This window comes from Salmo trutta, chromosome 2, assembly GCF_901001165.1.
Source record: "Salmo trutta chromosome 2, fSalTru1.1, whole genome shotgun sequence".
NCBI lineage: Eukaryota > Metazoa > Chordata > Actinopteri > Salmoniformes > Salmonidae > Salmo > Salmo trutta.
The window spans coordinates 70,583,404-70,601,829 of NC_042958.1; the positions used below are offsets into that span (position 1 = coordinate 70,583,404).

The 18,426-nt window shown below is 41.8% G+C and overlaps 1 protein-coding gene and 1 non-coding gene across 2 annotated transcripts; both read right to left on the reverse strand.

The window, feature by feature from the left end:
* Positions 1–32: 32 nt before the first annotated feature.
* Positions 33–15,658, reverse strand: pelo (pelota mRNA surveillance and ribosome rescue factor). Its single transcript, XM_029713397.1, has 13 exons — positions 15,435–15,658; positions 6,580–6,672; positions 5,827–5,977; positions 5,522–5,612; positions 4,861–5,024; positions 4,122–4,182; positions 3,774–3,935; positions 3,474–3,520; positions 3,285–3,358; positions 2,904–2,975; positions 2,029–2,103; positions 1,854–1,885; positions 33–591 (listed from the first exon to the last, which is right to left on the reverse strand). Exons 1-13 carry the CDS (start codon positions 15,473–15,475, stop codon positions 497–499), a joined length of 1,158 nt encoding a protein of 385 aa, XP_029569257.1. The 5' UTR covers positions 15,476–15,658; the 3' UTR covers positions 33–496.
* LOC115163520 (small Cajal body-specific RNA 14) lies at positions 13,786–13,916 on the reverse strand. Its single transcript, XR_003869759.1, has one exon.
* Positions 15,659–18,426: the final 2,768 nt, after the last annotated feature.

An 18,426-nucleotide genomic window follows, 5' to 3' on the forward strand; every position in this document is an offset into this window, starting at 1 on the left:
CTATGAAAAGAACATGGCAGGACAAGAAAACGTAAGCTTTGGCGGTTTTACTGCAAGAAAGAGATTTATATACACACTCAAAAAGAAAAATGTAGATGCAAAACTCTCATTAGAAATGAATTATACATGTTTTATCAATATTAATACACTGTACTAGCATTTTATATCCAGATCAATCAGGTTTGCATTTTCTGTGTATTTATTATTATTTGTGTTTTATTCAGACTTGGCACCAAACAAATTACAGGCTTAACCATAGCATTAATGTAAACCAGAGTTTATCTTTCAGGCTTAGCATTGGTACCACTTCTACTTGTACTGCACCTTAAACCCAAAAGCACCAGCATGTCAAATTCTGTGAGTATGATGATAAAGCAATAATGGACAGGTTTTGCACTTTATGCACTATTTCTTCTTGCAACTTTGCACTGTGTTCCTCTCAGTTCTGCAGACTAAGAGTACCCCCAGGTCTAATTTCTCTGTTGCAGTGTGTCATTTATTCTTCATCAGAGCTGCTGTCATCCTCAGGCTCCGATAGATCAGCGATGGGGAAACGCAAGATGGCCGCCACTCCACTGAGCTGGGTCAACTCTGTACAAGGGAGAGACAGAGGAGGAGACTGCTCAATTGTTTAAGCAAATGATACAATATTTGGTTGACATATAATAAATGTCACACACTCAATGATGCAATGCTACTCAGTAACCCTATCAGTGAAATCCCCTATGGTGAGAAGAAACATGGGGTGTTTCTCAATATGCTTACTACCGTATCTCCACACTCTCATGCTCCGACTACGTTCTCTTGAGTACGTTCTTGTGAGTACGTTCTTGTGAGTACGTTCTTGTGAGGAATGCATAAAACAACACATTTGAGAAGCACACGCACTCCCCCTACTGTTACCTTACGCTTCACCTCCCCATTCCCTGAACCTTCTTCTAGCCCTGCCAATGGCAACAATAGACAAAACAAGATATATACAAAGCAAACTTCATCATTTTCAGCTAGATATGTGAATCGTAATAATCTAGCTAGCCAGCTAGTTAAACAGGGAAAAAAAGTTCTGCAAGGTAGATGTAGATTTTTCGTGGGTAGCTACCAATTCTTCGTGGCTAGCTAGCTAGCCCTATTGACTTACTATGGACTTATCCATTCACTGAACCGTCTTCCAGCCAGGACAACAATGGCAATAGAGACGAAACAAGATATACACAAAGCAACCGTTTTACTTCATAACTCTCAGCTAGCTATATGTGAATCGTAATAATGTAGCTAATCAAATAGTTTAACAGGCAAAAATTACCTAAAACTAATATTATGCAAGATAGATGTCAATTGTTTGTGGGTAGCTAGCAAAAATTCTTCGTGGCTACCTGGCTAGCTAATAGTACTAGTAGCTAGCCCTATTGACTTATTATGGGCATGCGATCTACGGTACGTAGGCAGGTAAACATGCCAAAATTAACATAGCATGTATTTATTAACGTATCAAGATCAAATATTGTAGTCAGGCAACATATGAAATGTGAATAGGCAACATTTCATTCTGAAGTCGGAGTGTTTTTTCTTACGCTTCAGCTCAAATAATGTTGCATCATTTTGTACGCAGTTGCGTACAAAATACTTTCCGTTGACGTTTACGTCAATGCATGTACAAACGGAGTACACATATGAGAAGTGCCCTCTGTGCTCCGTTTCACATACTTTCATTTGGACTCGCACTCCGACCCTACCGTGCTCCAATTTGCATGCTCGGAGCACGGTCGTATGCATTGAGAAACACCCATGGTATACTACCAATAACGCATCTGTGAAATTGGCATGTCACTGAATATGGAAGGAACAAAACTTACGTTCTCCAGATACATGAAGGCTTGAAAATATTCTGTGGAAGAAAATAAAAAGAGGATCGAGGACATGATCACTATAAGAAACAATCATCATAATTACAGTATAACTTGTCTACAGTAGCCTATCATATTTTTTTACTCGTCATAATCAGCATTTCTCTTCCCTGCCTATCCCTACCTCACGGTTCCACCATTGTCTCTCACGTTGTCCACCAGCCGTACGTATCTACTCCGTGTGGTCACATCCTGGTGCCTGTGGACAGAGACATCCAAATGAAATGAAGAACATGCACAGATAAGCGACGATACCCCCTCACAGCTCATCTTCTTGCCACCTGCTCTTTCCATGACATAGACCGACCAGGTGAATCCAGGTGGAAGCTATGATCCCTTACTGATGTCACTTGTTAAATCCACTTCAATTTGTGTAGATGAAGGGGAGGAGACAGGTTAAAAGAAGCATTTTAAAGCTTTGAGACAGTTGAGACATGTATTGTGTATGTGTGCTATTCAGAGGGTGAATGGACAAGACAAAAGATCTAAGTGCCTTTGAACAGGTTATGGCAGTAGGTGCAGGCCCACCGGTTTGAGTGGGTCAAGAACTGAAATGCTGCTGGGTTTTTCACGCTCAACAGTTTCCCGTGTCTATCAAGAATGGTCCACCACTGAAAGGACATCCAGTCAACTTGATACAACTGTTGGAAGCATTGGCGTCAACATGGGCCAGCATCCTTGTAGAAGTCATTCCCCAACGAATTGAGGCTGTTCTGGGGTTAATTCAATATTAGGAAGGTGTCCTAATGTGTTGTACACTCAGTGTAAGTCTACTTATCTTGAGAATAGAATAACTTTCTTTTTTTCTGGAGGGAACTTTGGTTGTGGCATTCAAGTTAGGTTATAAACACATAGGAGCACAATTCACACATGACAGATACACATGCATTGTATGTGTACGTCTCTATCCTCACTTTCTCAAATATTTATATAAAACACACACAAAACACAATGTTTCCCCCCACAGAAATCCAGATATAATTCCATAAAACTACATACCTGAAGAGCTTATCGCTAATCAACAAGATGTCAATAGCCAGTGCTTCGGAAGCTTTCTCCACGTGAGCCAACCTGCAACATCAAGTGAATAGAAAGGTCAGTGTTTAGTAGTGGTGGAACATGAGGACTCTCAATGTCATAGTCAGTCATTGGTGGGGTTCAGTAGGGGACACCGTAGCGAAACATTTTGCAACGGAAAACGTGTTCTTATTAGCCTAATTCAGATTTTAGCGTCAAAGAAAGAAAAGAAACCAAAACAAGGAGGGACTATCTAGATGTGTCCAACAACGTACATTTTTGTTTTCTGTCGACAAACGGTAAAAAATAAAATAAAATTGGATGTATGCCCTAATGAACACGGCCACGGTCTCTCTCTCTCACCCATAGAAGGCTCTGTCGGGCTCATGTTGTAGCATCTTGTAGAAGTCCTCCAGGGCTTTCACCTCCCCTGCTGCCTGTGAGTCACAGAGAAGACAAAGCATGAATAAATTGCAGTGTCTCTATTGAAAGGACCACGCAGCTGGATTAATAGACTATTAGTAGGATTAATAGACGAAATGGGACACTCACCTTGGTATCAGACAATCTAGCCGTGACAGCTGGATCGCATAGAATCTCTACAGGAAAAAAAACAACCCAGTAAGCATCGCCCCACAGAAAAGGAATTAATATCAAAACATTCTGAAATAAAATAAACATTAGTAACACATTACTTAAAGCTGACAAGTATATGTATTATTACATTTTATACACACGATAATAAGATATAAGGGGTTACAGATCCTTATGGCAATTCTTACAATGCATTACAACCACATTAATAATGCATTGTAATAATACATTGTAACGTTATCAAAACATGTTCCCTACCTTTTAGGGAGTATTTGTGTCCCGAGGAGGAGTGGACTAACATGAACTTGGGCCTATTCTCCAGCAGAATCTTGGAGTCTTGTCGGACTGCCTCCCTGAAGAGGTAGGCCATGAACTGGTCCTTCACAAACCCTGGACTGGCCACCAGTATACACTTCACCACTGACACATTAAAGACAGGGGACCGGAGTGAGAAAGAGGCGATATTAGGTAAAAGGTGAGGTGTAGCGACCGTCACGTGATCTAAATCTGCCCCATTTCACAGGCCAGATGATGCCTGCTTAATCAGCCCTGAGTTGTGTTCAGTAGGGAGTTTCACCATGAAGGGGGATATACTAGCGGACCCACCGTCAAAGTTGATATGTCTGAGGATCCCCTGCATCACTGCCTCATAGAACCTATCCAGGGCCTGAGAGAGGGAAAGAACCCATTAGGAAACCAAACCCTTGCACATACTGATCGTTAAGACGCTTACACTCAGGAAAATTAAATACAGCCGCCTCTATTAGTTTCTATGTAAAGCTGGGGGCAGGTTTGCCTCCCACCCTGGCGAGAGCGGAACAGGGAGGGACGGCAGCTGCCGCCAAGGGCACGCGAGGTACATTCTTCTCTGCCGCTCCAGTTAAACACTTTCATCTTCTCGTGCTGGGTGCAGCTGCCTCTCCTCTTGCGAGGGATGGTTACCCCCACCATGGCCCTTAGTAGGGTCATAGCGGGGGTCACCAGCACCAGGTTGGCCAGACTCTCATGCATCACCAAGGCTAATTACTTTTGTATTACCATAGAATAGTCAATATGGCAATATACCATGTCACACGGATTTCAAATACTTCCGGAAACACTCAAATGGCAACCACCCACTGATGGTAGAACTGTAGTATGGCATATGAACATTGTTCTGTTTGTTCCAAATATGACAACAACCATAGTTGGATACACAGCACAAATAGATCTGGGACCAGACTAGGATTATGTAGCATAGTGATAGTGTAACAGAGTTAGATTTGCAGTGTGCCGCCCGTGCCAACTTTGGCAGCTCCCTGTCTGTAAGCCCCTTTAATGATGGGGTCATGAAGCCTATACTGACCTTCTCGTGCTGGGTGCAGCTGCCTCTCCTCTTGCGAGGAATGGTCACCTCCACCTTGGCCCTTAGTAGGGTCATAGCAGGGGTCACCAGCACCAGGTTGGCCAGACCCTCCTGCATCACCACGGCCGCTACGTCTGCCTTCTGGGTGGGGTCACACGCCTGCTCTGAGAGGGCCACAGGAAATAGAATAAGAGTTCAGGTTGCATACAGGCCAAGGTACTCAAAACAGGGTTCCCACTCTGTGGTAAATCCATTTACTTTCCCATTACTTTCCATGTCTACAGATAAGAATTTCCATGTGACAACTTTCACACACATTAGGCAATGCAATGTACATGTTTTTGATTATTTAATGTATAAACTGTGATCCATATGAAACGTTCCCTGATTTTCCATAATTGCATCAATGTATTGACTAAATTCCCTGACTTTTCCTGTCCGGAATGCGTATTTGAAAATTCCATGATATTCCTGACATTTCTCGACCCGTGGGAACCATGTCAAAACAAAACAGGTCTCAGAAAACCATATGAAAGACTTAGTGAGTGGAATACCTTGAAATTCAATGATTTTGATTGACAGATTACATACAAAACAACAAAACAGGGATTTAAGCCTTTGAGGAGCACCATCACCTCACAGGTTACAAGTACACACTCACCGATCCTTTCGAGGACGACACTATCCCAGATCTTTTTGGCAAGTGTGAACTTCCTGTTTAACTCCAACTCAATGGTGTGGTAAGCCCCCATCTAAGGACAGAGGAAAAAGCAATTCCTTCACTTGCTACTACAAAACAACAAAATATAAAATTGGAAACTCCACGCAACTTAGACCATTAGCATTAGCTTTCCTAGCATCATGATTTGTCTACTGGTAATGTGACAACGCCAAACTGACATAAAAACAGTTACAGGCTAAAGTGGAAGTGCGTTGTTTTTGCCCTCAACGTTGTTAATCTCGGACCTTCACATATTGATTCTCCTGGATGTTGGTTCCCTTCACCCTCAGCTGGCAGGCCTGTGAGTCAAAGTCAATAGTATCCACACACACACACAGGGTGGTGCGCACTCTCGAGCTCCCCACGCTGCCCGTGGAAGACTCAGTCTGCACCTTTCTGAGGAATCAGGGAGAAAGGCATCATGGGTCACTAAGGCCGCGCTTTTTAGTAAAGGTGTGTGTGTGTGTGTGTGAGTGAAAGAGAAAGTGAGGTAGAGCATTACAGCTCAAGTGAGAAAAGTTAATTCTTTTTTAATTACCATAAAATAGTCAATATGGCAATATACTATGTCACACGGATTTCAAAGACTTCCTGAAACACTCAAATGGCAACCACTCACTGATGGTAGAACTGTAGTACGATCATGGTTCGCAGCAGGATTATATTAACCTGGTACCAGATCTGTTTGTGCAAAACATGACAACAACCATATTTGGCTACACAGAACAAATACATCTGGGACCAGATTAGGATTATGTACCATAGTGATAGTGTAACAGAGTTAGATTTGTAACCTCACTCCATAGCTTGAAATGTTTCCACCCACACGATCAAATCGCTAACTTTTCTATAGCGCAGTTGGCTATGATGTTGTCAAGTGGGCAGTCAAGTGAGTTTGCAAGACAGAGGATCCGAGATTGAGTACCAGTGCAGGCTCGAGTGGAAGGAAGTTATGCTGTTAAGCAAGCACAATGAAATCCGTCACAATAGCAAGTTACCTAATAGTGGAGGCCATAAGACTATCACCGATCTGCAGCAAGTTGTAGGTGTGCCACATGTCCTCTGCCTCTTCCGGCATCAGTGTCACCTGACTGGGAGAGAAACACACACACACACAACCTTGATAACAGAGCTCGGTTCAGGTTGTGTGAGACTGAAAGTAATCAAAATCAGCAGTAATGGGAATTGCTATTAGTGGTTCAAGTCAATGTTGGAAGGTTAGTCATTCAATTTGATCAAGACAAGAATAACTGTTTCTGTGTAGCAACGAGGATGGAAATGTATTGAGCAGGGGTTTTCAAACAGGGTTCCGCTGCCCCCAAGGTACTGCAGGGGGTGTACCAGTCAAAAGTTTGGACATACCTACTCATTCAAGGGTTTTTCTTTATTTTTACTATTTTCTACATTGTAGAATAATAGTGAAGACATCAAAACTATGAAATAACACATACGGAATCATGTAGTAACCCAAACAAAGTGTTAAACTAACCAAAATATATGTTATACTTGAGATTCTTCAAAGTAGCCACCCTTTTTGCCTTGACAGTTTTGCACACTCTTGGCATTCTCTCAAGCAGTTTCATAAGGTAGTACCTGGAATGCAATTTCAATTAACAGGTATGCCTTGTTAAAAGTTCATTTCTGGAATTTCTTTCCTTCTTAATGTGTTTGAGCCAATAAGTTGTGTTGTGAGAAGGTAAGAGTGGTATACAGAAAATAGCCCTATTTGGTAGAAGACCAAGTCCCTATTATAACAAGAACAGCTCAAATAAGCAAAGAGAAACGACAGTCCATCATTACTTTAAGACATGAAGGTCAGTCAAACAGGAAAATGTCAAGAACTTTGACATTTTCTTCAAGTTACAGTCACAAAAACCATCAAGCGCTATGATAAAACTGGGTCTCATAAGGACCGCAACAGGAAAGGAAAACCCAGAGTTACCTCTGCTGCAGAGGATAAGTTCATTAGAGTTAAATGCAACTCAGATTGGACACAATTAAGAAGAAGCGACTTGATTGGGCCAAGAAACATGAGCAATGGACATTAGACCGGTGGAAATCTGTCCTTTGGTCTGATGAGGCCAAATTTGAGGTTTTTGGTTCCAACCGCCGTGTCTTTGTGAAACGCTGAGTAGGTGAACGGATGATCTCTGTGTGTGTGGTTCCCACCGTGAAGCATGGAGGAGGAGACGTGATGGTGCTTTGCTGGTGACACGATCTGTGATTTATTTAGAAATGAAGGCACACTTAACCAGCATGGCTACCATAGCATTCTGCAGCTATACACCATCCCATCTGGTTTGCGCTCAGTGGGACTATAATTTATTTTTCAACAGGACAATGACCCAAAACACACCTCAGGGCTGTGCAAGGGCAATTTGACCAAGGAGTGATGGAGTGCTGCATCAGATGACCTGGCCTCCACAATCACCCAACCTCAACCCAATTGAGATGGTTTGGGATGAGTTGGACCGCAGAGTGAAGGAAAAGCAGCCAGATCTGTGCTCAGCATATGTCGGAACTCCTTGAAGACTGTTGGAAAAGCATTCCTCATGAAGCTGGTTGAGAGAATGCCAAGTGTGCAAAGCTGTCATCAAGTACCAGTCAAAAGCTTCATGTCTACCTCATGAAGCTGGTTGAGAGAATGCCAAGAGTGTGCAAAGCTTTCATCAAGGCAAAGGGTGGCTAATTTGATTAATGTGTTTAACACTTTTTTGGTTACTACATGATTCCATATGTGTTATTTCATAATTTAATGCTTAATAAAGATCTTGTACCATTGGAATAGTATTTTATTCCAATGGTAACTACTTCTAATTTCCTTCATACTGGACGCAGAGACATAATAATGGTATCCAGGGTGGCATTCTGTTGCAGCTAGTGACATTCAATAAATAATTATTTTTCACATTTAAAAAAAAATGTATATATATATATATATTGCCAGTCAAGATTTGGACAAACCTACTCATTCCAGGGTTTCTTTATTTTTACTATTTTCTACATTGTAGAATAATAGTGAAGACATCAAGTTAATTTTTTTATGTGAAAAATAATTATTTAATGAATATCACTAGCTGCAACAGAATACCACCGTGGATACCATTTTTATGTCTCTGCGTCCAGTATGAAGGAAATTTGAGGTAGTTTCATGAGACAATTCTAACTAGCATTAGAACAATGGCGAAGTCTACAGGAACAGTTAACATGCTACCTGTTCCTGTTCACCTGACTCTGAGGAAGTAGATAAATAAATGACAGTCATTGGAGCTTATTACAGGGCTTTTCTATGTGGAAAATTCTTAGGTGGGCCGTCTAAGTGGTTATTTTCAGGATGGAAAAACTGTGTGCGTCAAGTTAAACAACTAAAACCAGATAGAAAGCATGCAGAAAAGATACTGAACTATATATATATTTTTCTCAATAATACCATCGTTGAGAACTAACAATCAAATACAAGCTAAAAAAAATGATACAACTTGTATTTTCCTACTAGCACTGACTTTGTTGATAAAATCATAACTTTGACAGAAAATGTACACTACATGACGAAAAGTATATGGACACCTGTTCATCGAACATCTCATTCCAAAATCATGGGCATTAATAATGAGTTGCCCCCCTTTGCTGCTATAATAGCCTCCATTCTTCTGGGAAGACTTTTCACTAGATGTTGGAACATTGCTGCGGGGACTTGCTTCCATTCAGCCACAAGAGCATTAGTGAGGTTGGGCACTGATGTTGAGTGATTAGGCCTGGCTCGCAGTCGGCATTCCAATTCATCCCAAAGGTGTTCAATGGGGTTGACGTCAGGGCTCTGTGCAGGCCAGTCAAGTTCTCCAACACCGATCTCAACAAACCATTTCTGTATGGACCTTGCTTTGTGCACGGGGGCATTGTCATGCTGAAACAGGAAAGGGCATTCCCCAAACTGTTGCCACAAAGTTGGAAGCACGGATTCGTCTAGAATGTCATTGTATGCTGTAGTGTTAAGATCTCTCTTCACTGGAACTAACAGGCCAAGCACAAACAATAAAAAACAGCCCCAGACCATTATTTCTCCACCACCCAACTTTACAGTTGGCACATTGCTGTCGGGCAGGTAGCGTTCTCCTGGCATCCACCAAACCCAGATTTGTCCGTCAGACTGCCAGATGGTGAAGCGTGATTCATCATTCCAGAGAACGCGTTTCCACTGCCCCCAGAGTCCAATGGCGGTAAGCTCTACACCATTCCAGCCGACGCTTGGCATTGCACATGGTGATCTTAGGCTTGTGTGTGGCTGCTCAGCCATGGAAACGCATTTCATGAAGCGCCCGACGAACAGTTCCTGTGCTGAAGTTGCTTACAGAGGCAGTTTGGAACTCAGTACCAAGTGTTGCAACAAGAGGACAGATGATTTTTAGGTGCCACGTGCTTCAGCACTCGGCGGTCCCGTTCTGCGAGCTTGTGTGGCCTACCACTTCGCAGCTGAGCCATTGTTGCTCCTAGACGTTTCCACTTCACAAAAACAGCACTTACAGTTGACCAGGGCAGCTCTACCAGTGCATAAATGTGACGAAATGACTTTTTGGAAAGGTGGCATCCTATGACGGTGCCACATTGAAAGCCACTGAGCTCTTCAGTTTGGCCATTCTACTGACAATGTTTGTTTATGGAGATTGCATGGCTGTGTGCTCGATTTTATACACCTGTCAGCAACGGGTGTGGCTGAAATAATGAAATCCACTAATTTGAAGGGGTGCCACATACTTCTGTATACAGTGTATTCGGAAAGTATTCAGACCCCTTCAGTTTTTCCACATTTTGTTACGTTACAGCCTTATTCTAAAATTGATTCAATTGTTTTTTCCCCCTCATCAATCTACACACAATACCCCATAACGACAAAGCAAAAACAGTTTCTTTTTCTTCACATTTAAAACAAAAACATCACATTTACGTAAGTATTCGGACTCTTTACTTAGTACTTTGTTGAAGCACCTTTGGCAGCGATTACAGCTTCGAGTCTTCTTGGGTATGATGCTACAAGCGTTACACACCTGTATTTGGGGGGTTTCTGTCATTCTTCTCTCCAGGTCCTCCTAAGCTCTGTCAGGTTGGATGGGGAGAGTCGGTGCACAGCTATTGTAGGTCTCTCCAGAGATGTTTGATCGGGTTCAGGTCCGGGCTCTGACTGGGCCACTCAAGGACATTCAGAGACTTGTCCCAAAGCCACTCCTGCACTGGAGCAGGGTTTCATCTAGGATCTCTCTGTACTTTGCTCAGTTCATCTTTCCCTCAATCCTGACTAGACTCCCAGTCCCTGCTGCTGAAAAACATCCCCACAGCATGATACTGCCACCACCATGCTTCACAGTAGGGATGGTATTGGCCAAGTGAAGAGCGATGCTTGGTTTCCTCCAGACGTGAAACTTGGTAATCAAGCCAAAGAGTTCAAACTTGGTTTCATCAGACCAGAGAATCTTGTTTCTCGTGGTCTGAGAGTCCTTTAGGTGTGTTTTGGCAAACTCCAAGAAGGCTGTCATGTGCCTTTTACTGAAGAGTGTTTCCATCTGGCCACTCTGCCATAAAGCCATGATTGGTGGAGTGCTGCAGGAAGGTTCTCCCATCTCCACAGAGAAACTCTGGAGCTCTGTCAGAGTGACCATCGGGTTCTTGGTCACCTCCCTGAGCAAGGCTCTTCTCCCCCAATTTCTCAGTTTGGCTGGGCGGCCAGCTCTAGGAAGAGTCTTGGTGGTTCCAAATACCTTAAATTTATGAACGATGGAGGCCACTATGTTCTTGTGGACCTTCAATGCTGCAGAATTTTTTTGTACCCTTCCCCAGATCTGTGCCTCGACACAATCCTGTCTCGGAGCTCTATGGACAATTCCTTCGACCTCATGACTTGGTTTTTGCTCTGAAATGCACTATTAACTGTGGGACCTTATATAGACAGGTGTGTGCCTTTCCAAATCAATTGAATTTACCACAGAAACAATTCGGAAAGTAGAAACAATCAAGTTGTAGAAACATCTCAAGGATGATCAAAGGAAACAGGATGCACCTGAGCTCAATTTCGAGTCTCATAGCAATCGGTCTGAATACTTACATAAGTAAGGTATTTCCGTTTTTATTTTCTATATTTGCAAAAAATTCTAAAAACCTGTTTTCGCTTCATCATTATGGGGTATTGTGTATAGGTTGATGAGAGAAAAAAGTGAAGGGGTCTGAATAAATCCCGAATGCATTGTATATAATAGCGTACTTACAACAACCGTGATAAGTGATTGTCTCACCTAGCTATTTTAAGAAGAACGCAAGAAGAATTAACTGTAAGTTGCTCTGGATAAGAGCATCTGCTAAAAGGCCTTAACCTCTCTTGGGTAGGGGGCAGTATTTTCACGGCCGGATGAAAAACGTACCCAAATTAAACGGCCTACTACTCGGGCCCAGGAACTAGAATATGCATATTATTAGTAGATTTGGATAGAAAACACTCTGAAGTTTCTAAAACTGTTTGAATGATGTCTGTGAGTATAACAGAACTCATATGGCAGGCAAAAACCTGAGAAAAATCCAACCAGGAAGTGGGAAATCTGGTTCTTGTAGTCTTTTCAAGTCATTGCCTATCTAACACACAGTGACTTAGGGTTCATTTTGCACTTCCTAAGGCTTCCACTAGATGTCAACAGTCTTTAGAAAGTTGTTTGAGGCGTCTATGGTGAACAGAGAGCGAACAAAGGAAGTTGGAATTTGTTGACTCAGGAAAGCACATGAGTTCATTGGCGCGCATTCACGTGAGGGGTAGCTGTGTTCCAAAACGTTTTTCAAGACATTGGAATCGTCCAGTTGGAATATTATTGAAGTTCTAAGTTAAAAAGGCCCTAAAGATTGATGCTATACAACGTTTGACATGTTTGAACGAACATAAATATAACTTTTTTTTTACTTTTCATCGTGACATTTTGGCCGCGCTTCCTACACTTGGAGTAGCTTACTGAACGCGCAAACAACAAGGAGGTATTTGGACATAAATTATGGACTTTATCGAAAACAACATTTATTGTGGACCTGGGATTCCTGGAAGTGCCTTCTGATGAAGATCATCAAAGGTAAGTGAATATTTCTAATGCTATTTAGGATTTTAGATGACTCCAAAATGGCGGGTATCTGTATTGCTTGATGTCTTTTTCTGAGCGCAGTACTCAGATAATTGCAAAGTGTGCTTTCCCCGTGAAGCTTTTTTAAAATCTGTCACAGCGGTTGCATAAAGGAGATGTTCATCTATAATTCTTTGAATAACAGTTTAATATTTTATTAACGTTTATGATGAGTATATTTGTAAATTGTAGCGCTGATTCACCGGCAGTATTGGAGGCAAAATATTTTCTGAACATCACGCGCCAATGTAAAATGCTGTTTTTGGATATAAATATCAACTTGATCGACCAAAAAATGCATGTATTGTGTAACATGATGTCCTAGGAGTGTCATCTGATGAAGATCGTCAAAGGTTAGTGCATAATTTTAGCTGGTTTTCTGTGACACCTGTCCTTGCTAGGAAAATGGCTGTGTGGTTTTTCTTGTGTTGGAACGGTCCTAACATAATTTAACTTTATGCTTTCGCCGTAAAGCCTTTTTGAAATCGGACAATGTGGTTACATTAAGGAGACGTGTATCTTTAAAATGGTGTAAAATAGTCGTATGTTTGAGAACTTTGAATTTGGCGCTCTGATTTTTCACTGGCTGTTGAATAGTGTGAACCGTGGGTGGGAAGCGTCCCACCTCCCCAAGAGAGGTTAAATGTAAATGTCAAGGAGAATTGAAAATTCCAAAAACCAGGCATTCAAGGCACATGCTCATTGATTTTGTAATGTTTGCGCAGAGGAACACAGCATTAGCCATGGCAAAATGCACAGAATTCAAGAAAATTAGCTTCAAAACAAAAAAATGTGTACTGCAGAAAATGTGATTTCCAACAGTAACATTTTCTGTATGCCAAGAAACCTTTACATTTCTGGTTAAAAGACTATGTAAGGGTTTACACTTCCCCTTACAATGAACTGTGGCCCAGTCATTTAGCAGACACTCTTATCCAGAGCGACTTACAGTAGTGAATACATACATTTCAATTTTTTCCGTACTGGTCCCCCGTGGGAAACGATGTGTTTTGTGAGAGAGATTATTTAGCTAAAATAAATACAAATCTGAAAACATAGTTTGTATGGAACCATCGCACAGGGATCCCAATAACTTGTTAGGTCCTGTCGGTGAGCACCAGTATCATTCTCTGTGGGGTCATGGACAACAGCACACTTATTCAGTACTGCAGATTACACTGATCAACCACAAGATAAAAAATAAACTCTCTACCAAATCTATTTATTTGAAAATGTTGATGACTTCTACTTGACATTCACCTTATGATAAAACATGACGGGATTGTATATATTTTTGCTAACATATGGGTAGTCTGGACAATAGGCTGAAAAATGGCAAAAGAACGTTGGCTAAACTGGAACACTAGCGTGAGCCCATAGCTAATGAATGGAATCTAACGTTCACAGAGCCTGTTTTGACTGGAGAGATGCCTAAATGGCACCAAAAAATGTATCCTTTCTTATTTTACCACTACAATATGTTCTTAGGACGAAACTTAAAAATAACTACTAGTGTAGAAAGTAAACATCGATGGTGCCAAGTGTGCTTATGTCTGCATAACATGTAGGGGGGGAAATGGCAACTTTTGACTATTTCTGGTCTGGCGACCGATGACAGGAGAGTACGCTGCCCAACCTTGTGTGATTAGAAAGAGAAGATTATCTTGATTAACAATGGTGTCCGACTTGAAAAGAATCTAAATATACACCTTGCGAGATGGCGAAATATACCAGCATGCCTCTCCATAGGAAAACAATGGGGGGAACTCAGCATTCCAAGGGCAAAAGGTATTTCGGGGCTAGCGTTTGATGACAACGGAGTACGATGTCCAGCCTTACACAATTAGAAAGAGGAGATTATCCTGTTTAAAATAGTGTCAAATTTGAAAAAAAATCAAAGTATAAACATTGCGAGATTTTTGGCAAAATAGACAGACATGCCTATATTTCCCTATAGTAAACAATGGGACGACCTCAGAGTTCCATGACTATTTTTTGGTTGTCGTTTCCATTCTAACTACCAGAAACGTGGGCAGGTCTCGTTGCCATCAATAGCGAAGCAGGCATTGTAACATAGAACAATAAACTGGGAATAGAACGTTCAGAAGGCGAATTAGTGCCACGTTGCTCAATTGAACTAATAAAGCCAGTTTTTTCGTGATTACTTCAAAACTACGGCAAGCAGCTGGGACATACGGTAATATTATGATACTGGGCTCCACAACGGATGCAATGAACTAGTTATCAGAAAAAAGTGTCCAGCCTAATATGGGTGCCCAGGGTCGCCGGTTTGCCTGCGCGGGGGTCCCTGAACAACAAAAGTTTGAAAACCCCTGGTATAGAGCACTCAGCACAACAATATTATAATGCAATGGTATTCCTATGATGATATTCTAGCTAAGCTAGCTAGTATGCATGACTATGAGTATGGACAACTGCCCATATGTTGTGCTCAGCAGCTGATAAACCAGGACGGCCATTTCCATGTCAAATTCAACAACACATGGGTACAACATTGTTCTTGTTTAATGATGTATCGAGATGCATACAATAAACTGGTGGTGACTGTGAATAGTTGCACTGCACCAGATGTATGTACTGCTACGTCGGACACTTGTGCAAGCTAGCAACAAAATAAAGCGACAGACTTGCGCTAGCGTTATTGTACGTTAGCTTGCCAGCTAGCTAGCCTGCTGACGTTTACTTACCCGGCATTGTCTTTTTCGATATCTTTATGAAGCAACTTCATGGTGTAATAGCTTTGTTATAAACAACAGTACTATTTGTTAGCATATGAAGGCGCTATTATTACATTTAGCTAGTGTCATATTTACTCCCTCTCAAGAGTCTATTTCTTTAGAATGAACCACTCAAGAGATTAGGGTTGGTGGCCTGACCTCCGTTCCGCCAGCAAGAATAAGTTATACCTAGCAAGAATAAGGCGGAAACTTCCGTTCAAAATAAAAGTCCCACAGTGAAGACGGTAGATTTTTTGGTTCTTTCGAAATTCGTGCAGTAATACCTAACAATACAAAACGATACACATAAATTAAAAAAACAAAGAAATATCAGAAAGAGCAGTCCGGAATATAAATATATATATGTATATACAATGGTGTGTATAGACAGTATGGACAGTATATTAAGAGAAAATGTGCATACAGAAGTAGTTATATAGGACTAGCTTAGAATACAGACTACATACGAAGTGGGTAAAACAGTATGTAAACATTGTGACCAGTGTTCGATCACTATTTACCGTGCCTTCAGAAAGTATTCACACCCTTGACTTTTTCCACATTTTGTTATATCACAGCTTGAATTTAAAATGGATTAAATTGAGGTTTTGTGTCACTGATCTAAACACAATACCCCATAATGTCAAAGTGGAATTATGTTTATAGACTTTTTTTTAAATTAATTAAAAATGAAAAGCTGAAATGTCTTGAGTCAATAAGTATTCAACCCTTCTGTTATGGCAAGCCTAAATATGTTCAGGAGTTAAAAGGTGCTTAACAAGTCACATAATAAGTTGCCTGGACTCCCTCTTTGTGCAATAATAGTGTTTAACATGATTTTTGAATGACTACACACATACAATTATCTGTAAGGTCCTCAGTCGAGCAGAGAATATCAAGCACAGATTCAATTACAAAGACCATTGGTAGATGAGTAAAAAACAACAGACATTGAATAATCCCTTTGAGCATGGTGCAGTTAATCATTACACTTTGGATGATGTATCAATTCACCTAGTCACTACAAAGAGGCCCTTCCTAACTCAGTTGCCAGAGGAAGGAAACCACTCAGGGATTTCACCATGAGGCCAATGGTGATTTTAAAACAGTTATAGGGTTTAATAGCTGTTATATGAGATAACTGCGGATGGATCAACAACATTGTAGTTACTCCACAACACGAACATAAACATCATAGTACCCTCTAAGCTCATCATCAAGCTTGGGGCCCTGGGTCTGAACCCCGCCCTGTGCAACTGGGTCCTGGACTTTCTGACGGGCTGCCTACAGGTGGTGAAGGTAGGCATCAACACCTCCACTACGCTGATCCTCAACACAGGGGCCCCACAAGGGTGCGTGCTCAGCTCCCTCCTGCACTCCCTGTTTACCCACGCACGCCTCCAACTCAATCATCAAGTTTGCAAACGACACAACAGTGGTAGGCCTGATTACCAACAACGACGAGACAGCGTACAGGTGAGGGCCCTCAGTGGATTTGGATAGTAAATGTGCTCCTAAGTAGAATGGACACCCCTATTACTGCAACACAATGTATAGGCAATAATGTACAGCTGTTATAAATGATAGGAGTGCACAAACAACCTTGTTGACCATTTAAGCTTAAAATAAATACAAATATTTATTATAGAAATACTTTTAAATATTCTTTGTATAGTATCTAGTGTAAAATATATCTCTAATTGTGCACATTTTTCATAATTTCCGCCCTACTTATTCATTTAATAAGTATACAGGACGGGACTCTTATTCTGAAGGATTGCGCTGGGCTCAAACACAAACGTCAGTGCTGGTGCGCATTCGTGACCCGGAAGTGCTTAGTTATTCTTGCCTGTTTCACATCGGTGGTGGCCTGTACATTACGTCATAAAGGGGCAAGGCTTCCGGTATAGAAACACGGTTTCAACTGCTCGGTTTAAACAGTTTTGCTTCGTTACTGCAGTTTAACCACACAGTTTATATGTACCCAAAGACAGTACAGTATAAAGCTAGGCAAAATGCTTCTCCAATATAAATCCCCGGCAATGTCATGTTGACGCCGAGATGAAGACAGTTTCAGGTTGGATATTCGCGCTTTCAAACCTCAATAGCTTTCAAACCACTTGAGCCACAGACTCCAAATAAGTGTCATGATGTTGGAAATATTGCGCACAACATTGCACAGGTCTTATTTTCAAGATTTGGACAATAATTCACTTTGCAAAGCTAATAAATGTGGAAATGTAAGCAGCATTTTGTATTCCTAGTTTAATTAGTTAGGGAGCGTAAAAGTACAAACTTTTTTTACATTCGAATTTCAATAGCTCTTTGGTCATGTGACCTAATGACTTCAAACAAGGTTCAGAATGTACACTCAGTGGGCCTACACATTGCACACCATTTTTTTTGGTCCATTTCCATCACACGATTTTACATGAATATGTCTGCTCTGCCCCCTGAAGGACAGTGACCCCATTGACCTGGTGACCTATGACTCCTGGACTCTAGGCCTACAATCCCTGCCCACCTGCCTGCCCTCTCCCTGGGCCTGAGAGTGTATAGCTTATGCCCTGGAACTACAGACTTCCAGGCCTCCACACCTACTTTCCCTACCCGGTCAACACACCTCTCCATTACTAAAATGTCTATAGTCCTGCTGTCAGGAACCATGTGCACCTGGTAACCCGAAACAGGTTCTGTACACCTGGTAATCCGAAACCGGCTCTGTGTACCTGGTAACCCGAAACAGGTTCTGTGCTCCTGCTGACCCGCCCGTTTTTTTCTGCTCACAAACTAAGTCCCCACTCCAACCTCCATGGCCTGAGTGCTGCCCCCAGCCCCCGAGTCCGGCCGCCCTTGCTCGGACTCCAAGTGCCCCTTGCCTTGGGGGAGGCCTCCTCGTGCACCTGGTAACCTTTTGACTTCCACAGCGAGTCCCAACCTGACTCACAAGTTCCACCAGAGG

Coding starts and splice junctions, on each gene's coding strand:
- pelo (XM_029713397.1), bottom strand. CDS start 15,475: ATGAAGTTGCTTCATAAAGATATCGAAAAAGACAATGCCGG. Junction 5,613..5,826: donor AGGAGAATCAATATGTGAAG/GTCCGAGATTAA, acceptor CTCTGTCCTTAG/ATGGGGGCTTACCACACCAT. Junction 3,359..3,473: donor CTAGATTGTCTGATACCAAG/GTGAGTGTCCCA, acceptor TGTGACTCACAG/GCAGCAGGGGAGGTGAAAGC.